This window comes from Triticum dicoccoides, chromosome 5A (assembly GCF_002162155.2).
Source record: "Triticum dicoccoides isolate Atlit2015 ecotype Zavitan chromosome 5A, WEW_v2.0, whole genome shotgun sequence".
Classification (NCBI taxonomy): domain Eukaryota; kingdom Viridiplantae; phylum Streptophyta; class Magnoliopsida; order Poales; family Poaceae; genus Triticum; species Triticum dicoccoides.
In genome coordinates this window covers 692,636,411-692,649,125 of record NC_041388.1, presented here as the reverse complement: position 1 = coordinate 692,649,125, position 12,715 = coordinate 692,636,411, and the positions used below count along the sequence as shown (strand labels likewise).

At 47.1% G+C, this 12,715-nt stretch overlaps 1 protein-coding gene across 1 annotated transcript; it reads right to left on the bottom strand.

The window, feature by feature from the left end:
* Window positions 1–649: 649 nt before the first annotated feature.
* On the bottom strand, window positions 650–3,221 carry LOC119298481 (CASP-like protein 5B3). Its single transcript, XM_037575867.1, has 3 exons — window positions 2,844–3,221; window positions 1,537–1,669; window positions 650–1,197 (listed from the first exon to the last, which is right to left on the bottom strand). The coding sequence occupies exons 1-3, from the start codon at window positions 2,972–2,974 to the stop codon at window positions 994–996; spliced, it is 468 nt and encodes a 155-aa protein (XP_037431764.1). The 5' UTR covers window positions 2,975–3,221; the 3' UTR covers window positions 650–993.
* Window positions 3,222–12,715: the final 9,494 nt, after the last annotated feature.

The following is a 12,715-nucleotide window of genomic DNA, read 5'->3' as shown; positions in this document are numbered from 1 at the left end:
TCTGTTTCTGAAACAATGAGCTTCCTCTTTATGTTAAAGAAACCACCATTTTTCCGACATGACAGCAGAACAAAATAAAGTGATTACAGACTAAGGATGCAATGAACTGCCGCCATGAATGCCACACAGGGCTAGAGCAACAAATCATGCAGGTAGACACAGCAAAAGGAAAAAAAAACAGAGGTTTAAACCACTACATCAGATAGTAACTGCAGAGTCATACACTTTTGTCTTGGAGATCCGAAGATGTGCAAGCCGGCCGAAGTGGATGCCTTTCCAGGTGAAGATTCGTGAAGATTGAAGAAGATCAGCTTGCTTCTGAGGTGATTCTACGTATCGTCGTGGCCCGACGGTTGTTTCTGGATGTGTGGGCGCATCTTTTTTGTCCACGGGAATGAATTTTTGCCTGACCGACATTAATATTTTGCACTTGGCACATTTTCTACGTAGCGGAAATATGTGCCGTAAGATGACACAGCGGTCGAGCCAAGGTTCGGCTTACGCATAATACTTTTCTTGAGAATCTCAAGAAAATCCTGAATCATGAACTTCGATATGAATGCATTGCCGCTGTCTTGTTATGTGTGGCTTGCTGTTAGCCTATCCAGGTTGAAACAACAGAGCAGAGCAAGGACTAAACTGAAATTCCTTCTGAAAATGTGTTTAACACATTTTGTTGTAGTTGAGGAGATATAAAATCCATGGCGCAGTCCCGTCACAAGTCACAGGATCAGTAACCAGAGCAATTTTCCAGGTACGGTCGATCGCGACTTATCCCCATATATTACTCTTCCTATTAATGCATGGCCCCGCATCATCTAAATAGTAACTGTTCCACCTCACCTGAACTAAATATAAGCTATCAAACAGACAATCTATGTACTAACAAGTGACGAATGTTGCGTGCCCGGGCATATTGCAACTGATTTACCCTCCTGACCGACAGTTAGCACAATGTGATGGTGCTTATGAGTGCGCATGTGAGAGAGATGACTAGAAGAACGAAACCAGCAGCCAGAACCCGGAGAAAGAAGACGCAGCTTGCAACAACCATGTAAAGAACGCCAGGGTGACCGAAAGCGTGAACTGAATGCAGTCCAGCCGCGAGTATTCCGCGCAGAAGTTCATATCCTTCATGAAGAAAATCGTCACGCTGGCAGAGGCACAGAATCCCGAGAACATGAGAATCGCCAGGACCTGCAATGCGTTCACAATTGATGTGATCACTGACATACCGCTGGTCAACCAAAAGGTAATGCAAAGCATAACAGTTGTTAAAATTTCTTGCTCAAATGGACAATTTTTTGGCAAAGTTTGATCGAGCACCTGTGATAAAGAGTCTCTTTAAGGCTGTCTTATATTCTCATAAAGGAAGGCAAAACGAAAAAAATCTGGGTGCGGTTTTCCTGAATTTCATTTTTCGTAAGAACTAATTGGCATTGATAAAAAAACTGGGTTCAGTTGTTTCAGTGCATGCCTTCAGATAATTCAGGCGTAGCTGCATGGACAATAGAAGTGATAAAGTGCACGGCTTACCCAATCAATGATAACAAAGAACAATAGAAAATCCGGGGCATGAAGATCCCTGTTATTCCTCAGAGAAAATATATCCTGACAAGCCAAGTACAAACTCCACAAAAGCTGCACGATCAACACTAGATTCATGTAGCTGAAATAAAGAGAGACCATAATATACTCGTTAGTTGATATCAACAAAACAAACTTAACCTCCTGCCCAAGCAATTGTGGGAGTAATCAAGACATTTAAGACTTTATGCAGTTCATAGTCACAATGATATGAACTTGATATGAAAAAGATACATCATTGGCGCACACCGGCACACTCGTACAACAGTCAAGACATGTCACATGCTGACACAGAACCTAACTTGCACAATCCTCATAAATTCTTTTACCATGGGAGTAGGTATTGAATGAAACACGAGGCTTCGTTGTGAGTTTCGGATGATACAGACTGGTCCCTGACTAGATCATGCCAAGTGAATGTTAACTCGGAAAGATTCTAGGGAAAGGTCAATTGGTAGGATAACCTAACCTGCATGTTTCCTAACTTGTGTAAGTTCTCAACAAGTGCACATGCCTAGAAGTTGGGCAGTGTGACATATAATCTTTGGGAATATTCAACTTGAATATTGGACGGCAACAAGAGATTTGACACTGACAATCAGGATTCACTGGAAAACTAAAATGCTGCAGCGCACATATTAGACAAATACTGTATCTAGTCATTCACAGAAAACATTAGTAGAGGATACTCTTGTTAGGGAAAAGAACACTTAAGTTCATGTAAACTCTCCAGACTATCGACGACTGAATATAAATATGTACAATGTCGAGTTTCTAGTGCTGCAAACAGGTATGAAATTTGTAATGGAACGAACTCTACTACTACATAAACACTCTTCGAACTTGAATTAGGAAATCACCTAATGAAGTGTCATTTCGTTTGTACCGGTGAGGCCATATATTTAGTACTTAGAACTTGAACTAGGAAATCACCTAATCACCTAATGAAGTGGGTGGCCGACTGGACAAATACGTTTACCAAAACGAGGCCTCCTACTTGTGTATGCATGATGGACTGATTAGCAGATATAGTTAAGAAGTCAATCCATGTCATGACGCTAAAGGAAAATGTATAGTATTCGACGGGGATGCCATCTAGCCTTTTGTGTATGAAACTCCCCAAAATTACTCTCGAAAGAAAGAGAAGAACTCACGCAACTTAACCAAAACCTTGAAAGACCCAAAATGAATTTGCAAGAAAACACACAAAGGGGGAAGAAAGAACAGAGGAAGCATCTGCGGGAGAATGAAATTACAAGTAGGCGCTGTAGTTGGAGAAGCCGAAAGCGGAACACATGGCGAGGGAAGATGCGGCGGCGAAGAAGCACTGCGACAGACGCAGCGCCATGCCGCTCCATGTCCCTGGGCTCCCCACTATGCGCTTCATCGAACCCCTGCCTCTTCCTGGGCTCGGCTCTGCTCTGCGGAGAGGTGTGAGGTGAAGAAACCGATCGATGGAGAGGAGTCCTGGCTAGCCGGCCGGGCAGAATCTGTAGCTGTAGCACTTGCTAAGTGTCGCGTGGGATGGGAAAGGTGATGGCTATCAGCAGGAACCGGGCAGGATCTCTTACCTGCAACTGGCTTGTGTGAGATGAGATGGGAGAGGTGAACCTATGTTGAAGAAATATCGTGCTTTGCCGGTTTTGGCTACGGTGGAGTAGAGCCATGTGAGCCCTGCATCGATACATTAACCCAACGGCATTTCTAACGGAATCCCTATCCAGCGCTAAAGGAGTAAAAAATTGGTTTTACTCCTCTAACGCGCACCTAACAGATCCATAATCCGCCGTAAAAAAATGAGTGAATTCCACTTTTTACTCCTTAGTTATGCATTTTTGACACTAATTACCCTGTCAAATGAAAAATCGTCAAGATTACCCCTTTTAAAAGCTTTGAAACTTTTTTTTTATGCGTGTCTATTGGGCAAGGTGTAAGGTGTTGACCAGAGTTTAAAAATATCAAGACGAGGAGGAGGATTTGAACATATGGGTAAGAGAAATCTGAACATGAATATCGATTATGCCCTCAGATCTTTACGCATTTTACCGTGCCACGTCGGCGTAACATGCCGGTACTATCTAACAGAAACAAGCAAAGTGCTAAACTGGGGTAATACTGTGTTCAAAATCTTCTAAATGAAATATTTAGTAGAAGTTGCACTAAATAGGGTAATATGTGTCACAAATGCAGAACTACAGAGTAAAAAGTGGAATTCACTCTAAAAAAGTAAAATTTATACTCTGACCCTTATCCCTTCCTTAGTTTTACTCAACCGCTCTGGCACGAAGTAAAAATCTCACACACCTCTCGCCTCCCCCTGCTACTCCTGCGCTCAGTTGTCGGGCCTCCCATGAGCTCCCCGCCATCGCCCCCTGCCCCAGTCGTGCTGTCAGCCTACGCCACCTCCGCGGTCGCACTGGTCGCCGTTCGGGCGGCCGCCCTGGACGAGCTCCGTCGCAGGCTTCGTGACGTTCGAACTGGTCCATGTAGGCCATGGCCAGGTACACCGCTGGCCACGCCGCCCTGGCGAAGGTGATGTTGCCCGACACTAGCGCGGGTTTATACCCCTCGCTACTGCTACTTACTAGTAGCGTGGGTTTTTATCCCTCGCTACTCCTAAGTACGAGGTAGGTGAAGTCCCCATATCCTCGGCCGGATCCCTCCTCTCTCCCTCAGTCTCCCATCCCCTCTCCCCCCACCACCCTTTCTTCATAGGATCTCCCATGTGCTCCTGCCCAAGCACATCTCCTCCTCCATGGCGCCCAACGAGTCCGCCTTCTCGCGTCGCTGGCGTCCAGGAGCTCGCCCATCTTCCCCCTCGCCTCCATGCCACCACGACGGAGCACCTCGCCACCGGTGACCAGCACCGATGCGCCCTCCATCTCCTTCCTTTCTCCCTTGTTTCTCTTTTCCCCTCTCTGTAACGCCCCGAGACCGATGTGCAAGGTGTCTTCCAGTTATTCGCTGACTTTTCATGTCATTTGCTTGCGTGTTGCATCTTATCATGTCATCATGTGCATTGCATTATCATGTTTTAAAACTTGCATTCGTCCGGGTTCTCCGAGTTCTCTCCGTTGTCCGTTCTGAGCCCAACCACACTTGCACGCGCCCGCGGCATGTCCGAATAGTATTTTATAAGTGGCCGGAAAATATTCTCGGAATGGGATGAGAGTTGACGTGTGGTCTTATTATAGTGTAGATAGACCACCTGTCAAGTTTCATCGCATTCGGAGATCGTTTGATGCCCCAACGGATAACTATAGCGGCAGTATAGCCGGTCTAACGTCGGACGTTTTCGGTCTCCGGAAACCGTGCCGGGCTGCATCTCTCCCATCTTCTCTCAGACCAACCCGCTCTTCACAATCCTCCAGACCCAACCTAACCTCTCTCGTCAGCCCGCGGCCCTCCTCGCGCGCGTCCGAAAGTTGTCCCGAACCCGACCCGGACTGTCGCCACCGTTGTGTCCGGATCATCCCCAAACATATACAAAACATCTCCGTTTTCTTATTTGGACTCCGTAACTATTTTATTCGCGATCGTGCGATTATGATCCGAGGGACGGATTAGCCGCTACCCAAAAAATCTTATTGCTATATATAGTCCAACCCCTAGACCAAACCCTAAAATTTAGGAGCCTTGTCCCATTGAGCCGCCGCCACTCATCCTGTCTCTTCCTCCTCAGGTTCCTCCCCGATTAAAAAGCCCCTCCTCGCTTTCACCACCACACCAACCAGAACCCCCCTGCTCCCTGCCTCCTCCTCGTCGCATTTGAGACCGAGCGCGCCACCAGTGACCCACAGGCCGACCCCGTCGCCGCTCCTCCCCTGCTCTTTTCCTTCTCCTTCCCTGACTCTACTCCATCCTCTCACCTCTCTCTCTCTCTCTATCTCTCTCTCTCTCAGGAACCGAACGCCGCCGCCGCCCTTGGAACTCCTCCGCCACGGACGCCGGGTCCCAAGGTCCCCGCGCCCGTCCTCATGGTGCCCCGCAGCCTCTTCGTCGTTTCAAAGCTCCTCGCCATCGCCCGCGTAGGCGCCATGACCGCCACCCCGCTGCCTCCGCTTCGATCCGGCAGGAAACAGGACCTGAAGACCTCTCGCGCTTGGATCCGAACGGCACCAAGCTCCCGCATTGACCCCTCCCCATCCCGCCACTCGCCGGAGTCCCCAGCGCCGGCATGCCCTGCTGCCTTGTCCCGTTCCTGGCCGCCAAGTCCCATGCCGCCGCTGCTCGTCTTTCTGTCGAGAAGAGGAGGATAATGCCTCTGCTCGCTGCTTTGACCCTCTGCAGCGGCCCCGTCCAGCCCCGATCCGCCAGCGCCTCGCCTCGATCTGGAGAGGCCCAGCTCCATCCCCCGTCGGGCCGCTCCTGCTGGCCTGCTTCCCCGGCCCAAGGCCCGCTGGGAGCAGCTCCCTCAGCCCCTCCTCTCTGTTCAGCCCAGCAGTGCACTAGATTCGGCCCAGTGTATATTTTTTTTTCAGATCAGCGATTTATCTTTTTATCCAGAGCCGTCCAATTTTACAGAAAAGCCCTTGTTGATCATGCATTTAATAATTCCACAACCGTGCATCGGATTGAAATGTTTTATATATGAAAGTTGCTTAAAATTTTGTCTAGTTTAATAATATGCCACTTTCATCCATGTTTAAAATGCTTAAAATGATGTTTGGTTAATTTTGCTCCTATGCCATGTTAAAATGCTTTAATTCATAACTTAATAACCGTAGCTCGGTTTTTAATAAACTTTATATGTAATGGGGTGGAAAAATGCCTAGTTTAACATGGTGGCCTCAATTTGCATGTTTAATAACTCTAAAATTGTGTTTAGGGCAGAATAGTACCAAATCCATAAATACGCACATGAGGATTTTCCGGACTTGTTGTTTGTTGTTCCGGCCTCATTTAAACTTGCCTAGATAGGTAGTTTTCTTTTGCCTCACCCCTTGACATGTTAAGAACATTTAATTTGGTTGGGTACATAACCGGGAGTGAACTAAATAATTGATGTGGTGTTCCGTCAATATGCAACTCATTGTATATTGAGCTCCACTTAATTTGTAGTGTTGTTTGTTGCACTTTGCCATGCCATGCATATTTAAACCGGACATGCATCATACTTGTTTGCGCATTATGCCATGCTTATATGATGGTTGTTTACTATGTTGTTTGCTTCTTTCCGGTGTTTCCTCTTCGGGTTAGTTCCGATAACGTCATGTTTGTGAGGATCCGTTCGACTTCATCCGTTTGTCTTCTTCATGGATTCGTTCTTCTTCCTTGCGGGATCACAGGCAAGATGACCATACCCACGAAATCACTTCTATCTTTGCTTGCTAGATGCTTGCTCTTTTGCTATGCCTATGCTGCGATACCTACCACTTGCTTATCATGCCTCCCATATTGCTAAGCCAAACCTCTAACCCACCTTGTCCTAGCAAAACGTTGTTTGGCTATGTTACTATTGGGGAACGTAGTAATTTCAAAAAAATTCCTACGCACGCGCAAGATCATGGTGATGCACAGCAACGAGAGGGGAGAGTGTTGTCAACGTACCCTCGTAGACCGGAAGCGGAAGCGTTATAACAACGCGGTTGATGTAGTCGTATGTCTTCACGGCCCGACCGATCAAGCACCGAAACTACGGCACCTCCGAGTTATTGCACACGTTCAGCTCGATGACGATCCCTGGACTCCGATCTAGCAAATTGTCAGGGATGAGTTCCGTCAGCACGACGACATGGTGACAATCTTGATGTTCTACCGTCGCAGGGCTTCGCCTCAGCACCGCTACAATATTATCGAGGATTATGGTGGAGGGGGGCACCTCACACGGCTAAGAGATCAATGATCAATTGTTGTGTCTCTGGGGTGCCCCCTGCCCCTGTATATAAAGGAGTGGAGGAGGGGGCCGGCCAAGGAGGATGGCGCGCCCAAGGGGGGGAGTCCAACTCCCACCGGGAGTAGGACTCCCCTTTTTCCTATTAGGAGTAGGAGAGGGAAGGAAGAGGAAGGAGGGAGGAAGGAAAGGGGGGCCCCCCTTCCCAATTCGGATTGGGCTTGGGGGGGGGGTGCCCCCTCCCTTGTTCCTTTCCCCTCCTTTCCACTAAGGCCCAATAAGGCCCATATACCTTCCGGGGGGTTCCGATAACCTCCCGGTGATCTGGTATTGTCCCAATCTCACCGAAACCTTTCCGGTGTCCAAATATAGTCGTCCAATATATCGATCTTTATGTCTCGACCATTTCGAGACTCCTCGTCAAGTCCGTGATCACATCCAGGACTCCGAACAACCTTCGGTACATCAAAAGATATAAACTCATAATGAAACTGTCATCGTAACGTTAAGCGTGCGGACCCTACGGGTTCGAGAACAATGTAGACATGACCGAGACACGTCTCCGGTCAATAACCAATAGCGGAACCTGGATGCTCATATTGGCTCCTACATATTCTACGAAGATCTTTATCGGTCAGACCGCATAACAACTGTTGGAAATATGCCCTAGAGGCAATAATAAATTAGTTATTATTATTATATTTCATTGTTCATGATAATCGTTTATTATCCATGCTAGAAATGTATTGATAGGAAACTCAGATACATGTGTGGATACATAGACAACACCATGTCCCTAGTAAGCCTCTAGTTGACTAGCTCGTTGATCAATAGATGGTTACGGTTTCCTGACCATGGACATTGGATGTCGTTGATAACGGGATCACATCATTAGGAGAATGATGTGATGGACAAGACCCAATCCTAAGCCTAGCACAAAGATCGTGTAGTTCGTATGCTAAAGCTTTTCTAATTTCAAGTGTCATTTCCTTAGACCATGAGATTGTGCAACTCCCGGATACCGTAGGAGTGCTTTGGGTGTGCCAAACGTCACAACGTAACTGGGTGGCTATAAAGGTACACTACAGGTATCTCCCAAAGTGTCTGTTGGGTTGGCACGAATCGATACTGGGATATGCCACTCCGTGTAAACGGAGAGGTGTCTCTGGGCCCACTCGGTAGGACATCATCATAATGTGCACAATGTGATCAATGAGTTGATCAAGGGATGATGTGTTACAGAACGAGTAAAGAGACTTGCCGGTAACGAGATTGAACAAGGTATCGGGATACCGACGATCGAATCTTGGGCAAGTATCGTACCGATAGACAAAGGGAATTGTATACGGGATTGATTGAATCCTTGACATCGTGGTTCATCAGATGAGATCATCATGGAAAATATGGGAGCCAACATGGGTATCCAGATCCTGTTGTTGGTTATTGGCCGGAGAGTTGTCTCGGTCATGTCTGCATGGTTCCCGAACCCGTAGGGTCTACACACTTAAGGTTCGATGACGCTAGGGTTATAGGGAAAGTATGTACGCGGTTACCGAATGTTGTTCGGAGTCCCGGATGAGATCCTGGATGTCACGAGGAGTTCCGGAATGGTCCGGAGGTAAAGATTGATATATAGGAAGTATGGTTTTGGCCACCGAAAGTGTTCCAGGCATCACCGATAGTGTACCTGGACCATCGGAGGGGTCTGGGGGTCCACCGGGAGGGGCCACCAGCCCCGGAGGCTTGCGTGGGCCATAAGTGGGAAGGGACCAGCCCCTATGTGGGCTGGGGTGCCTCCCACCAAGGCCCAAGGCGTCCTCAAGAGGAGAGGGGCAAACCCTAGGCGCAGATGGGCCCTAAGGCCCACCCTAGGTGCGCCCCCCTCTCTCTCCCCCTTGGCCGCCTCCCAGATGGGATCTGGGGGCTGCCGCCACCCCTAGGGAGGGAACCCTAGGTGGGGGCGCAGCCCCTCCCCTCCCCCTATATATACGTGAGGTATGGGGCTGCCCAACACGTGTGATTTGCTCTCCCCGTTGGCGCAGCCCTACCCCTCTTCCTCCTCGTCTCTCGTAGTGCTTGGCGAAGCCCTGCTGGAGTCCCGCGCTCCTCCACCACCACCACGCCGTCGTGCTGCTGCTGGATGGAGTCTTCCCCAACCTCTCCTTCTCCCCTTGCTGGATCAAGGCGTAGGAGACGTCACCAGGCTGTACGTGTGTTGAACACGGAGGTGCCGTCCATTCGGCACTAGGATCATCGGTGATTTGGATCACGGCGAGTACGACTCCATCTACCCCGTTCACTTGAATGCTTCCGCTTAGCGATCTACAAGGGTATGTAGATGCACTCTCCTTCCCTCGTTGCTAGATTACTCCATAGATTGATCTTGGTGATGCGTAGAATTTTTTTTGAATTTCTGCTACATTCCCCAATAGTGGCATCATGAGCTAGGTCTATGCGTAGTTACTATGCACGAGTAGAACACAAAGTAGTTGTGGGTGTCGACATTGTCAATTTGCTTGCCGTTACTAGTCTTATCTTGATTCGATGGCATCGTGGGATGAAGCGGCCCGGACCAACCTTACACGTACGCTCACGTGAGACCGGTTCCACCGACTGACATGCACTAGTTGCATAAGGTGGCTGGCGGGTGTCTGTCTCTCCCACTTTAGTCGGATCGGATTCGATGAACAGGGTCCTTATGAAGGGTAAATAGAAATTGGCAATTCACGTTGTGGTTTTGGCGTAGGTAAGAAACGTTCTTGCTAGAAACCTATAGCAGCCACGTAAAAACTTGCAACAACAATTAGAGGACGTCTAACTTGTTTTTGCAGCAAGTGTTTTGTGATGTGATATGGCCAAAAGGATGTGATGAATGATATATGTGATGTATGAGATTGATCATGTTCTTGTAATAGGGATCACGACTTGCATGTCGATGAGTATGACAACCGGCAGGAGCCATAGGAGTTGTCTTAATTTATTTATGGCCTGCGTGTCAACATAAACGTCATGTCATTACTTTACTTTATTGCTAAAGCATTAGCCATAGTAGTAGAAGTAATAGATGACGAGACAACTTCAAGAAGACACGATGATGGAGATCATGATGATGGAGATCATGGTGTCATGCCGGTGACAACGATGATCATGGAGCCCCGAAGATGGAGATCAAAAGGAGCAAAATGATATTGGCCATATCATGTCACTATTTGATTGCATGTGATGTTTATCATGTTTTACATCTTATTTGCTTAGAACGACGGTAGCTTAAATAAGATGATCCCTCACTAAAATTTCAAGAAAAGTGTTCCCCCTAACTATGCACCGTTGCGAAGGTTCGTCGTTTCGAAGCACCACGTGATGATCGGGTGTGATAGATTCTAACGTTCGAATACAACGGGTGTAAGCCAGATTTACACAGCAAAAACACTTAGGTTGACTTGACGAGCCTAACATGTACAGACATGGCCTCGGAACACAGAAGACCGAAAGGTCGAGCATCAGTCGTATAGAAGATATGATCAACATGAAGATGTTCACCGATGTTGACTAGTCCGTCTCACGTGATGATCGGACACGGCCTAGTTGACTCCGATCATGTTTCACTTAGATGACTAGAGGGATGTCTATCTGAGTGGGAGTTCATTAGATGAACTCAATTATCAGGAACATAGTCTGAATTGTCTTCGCAAATATGTTGTAGATAAATAGCTCACGTTGTAGCTCCCTGTTTCAATACGTTCCTAGAGAAAGATTAAGTTGAAAGATATTGTAAGCAATGATGCAGACTAGGTCCGTAGTCCGAGGAGTGTCCTCACTGCTACACAGAAGGCTTACGTCTTTCATGCACTTCTCGATATGCAAACCCCTACAACGTCATCTGTGGATGTTGTGAACACCTGACAGACACATCCTGATGACTACTTGATAGTTTAGTGCACCATACTTTACGGCTTAGAATCGGGATTCCAATGACGTCTTGAATGCCATAGAACATATGAGATGTTCCAAGAGCTGAAATTGGGATTTCAGGCTCATGCCCGTGTTGAGAGGTGTGAGACCTCTGACAAGTTCTTTTGCCAACAAGATGGAGGAGAATAGCTCAGCTAGTGAGCATGTGCTCAGAATGTCTGGGTGCTACAATCACTTAAATCAAGTGGGAGTTAAACTTCCAGATAAGATAGTGATCGATAGAGTTCTCTAGCCACTATCACTAAGCTACTAGATCTTCGTGATGAACTATGACATGCAAGGGATGGAGTTGATCCCGGAGCTGTTCGCGGTGCTTAAGACCGCAAAAGGTAGAAATCAAGAAGGAGCATCAAGTGTTGATGGTTTAACAAGACCACTGGTTTCAAGAAGGGCAAGGGCTAGAAGGGAAACTTCATGGATGGCAAATCAGTTGCCGCTCCAGTGAAGGAACCCAAGGTTGAACCCAAACCTGAGACTAAGTGCTTCTATTGTAAGGGGAATGGTCACTGGTAGCGGAATTACCCCAAATGCATTGTAGATAAGAAGGCTGGCAACTTCAACAAAGTATATACGTGTTATTAATGTGTACCTCGCTAGTACTCCTGGTAGCACCTGGGTATTGGATACCGGTTCAGTTGCTATTACTGGTGACTTGAAGCAAAAGCTACGGACTAAACGGAGACTGGCTAAGGGCGAGGTGACGATGTGTGTATTTCCAAAGTTGATGAGATCACCATCGCACGCTCCATCTGCCTTCGGGATTAGTATTGAACCTAGATACATGTTATCAGGTGTCTATGTTAAGCATGAATATGATTAGATCATGTTCATTGCAATACGGCCATTCATTTAAGTTAGAGAATAATGGTTATTCTGTTTTACATGAATGATACCTTTCATGGTCATGCACCCTATGTGAATGGTTCATTGAATCTCGGTCGTGGTAATACACATGTTCACGCCAAAAGATGTAGAGTTAATAATGATAGTACCACTTTCTCGTGGCACTGCCGCTTAAGTCATATTGGCGTAAGATGCATGAAGAAACTCCATGTCGATGGATGTTTGGAGTCACTTGATTTTGAATCGCTTGACACATGCGAGCCATGCCTCATGTGCAGGATGACTAAGACCCCGTTTTCAGGTACAATGAAATGGGCAAGTGACTTGTTGGAGATCATGCATGCTGATGCGTGTGATCCAATGAGAATTGAAGCGTGCAGTGGATATCGCTATTTTCTCATCTTCACTGACGATTTGAGTAGATATAGGTATATCTACTTAATGAAGCACAAGTCTGAAACGTTTGAAAAGTTCAAGCGA

Excerpts from the sequence above, each read along its gene's own strand:
- LOC119298481 (XM_037575867.1), bottom strand. The coding sequence starts at position 2,974 with ATGAAGCGCATAGTGGGGAGCCCAGGGACATGGAGCGGCATGGCGCTG. Across the intron at positions 1,670-2,843 it reads TCCAACTACAGCGCCTACTT|CTACATGAATCTAGTGTTGA; the intron begins GTAATTTCATTC and ends TCTTTATTTCAG. Across the intron at positions 1,198-1,536 it reads TCTTTGTTATCATTGATTGG|GTCCTGGCGATTCTCATGTT; the intron begins GTAAGCCGTGCA and ends AACGCATTGCAG.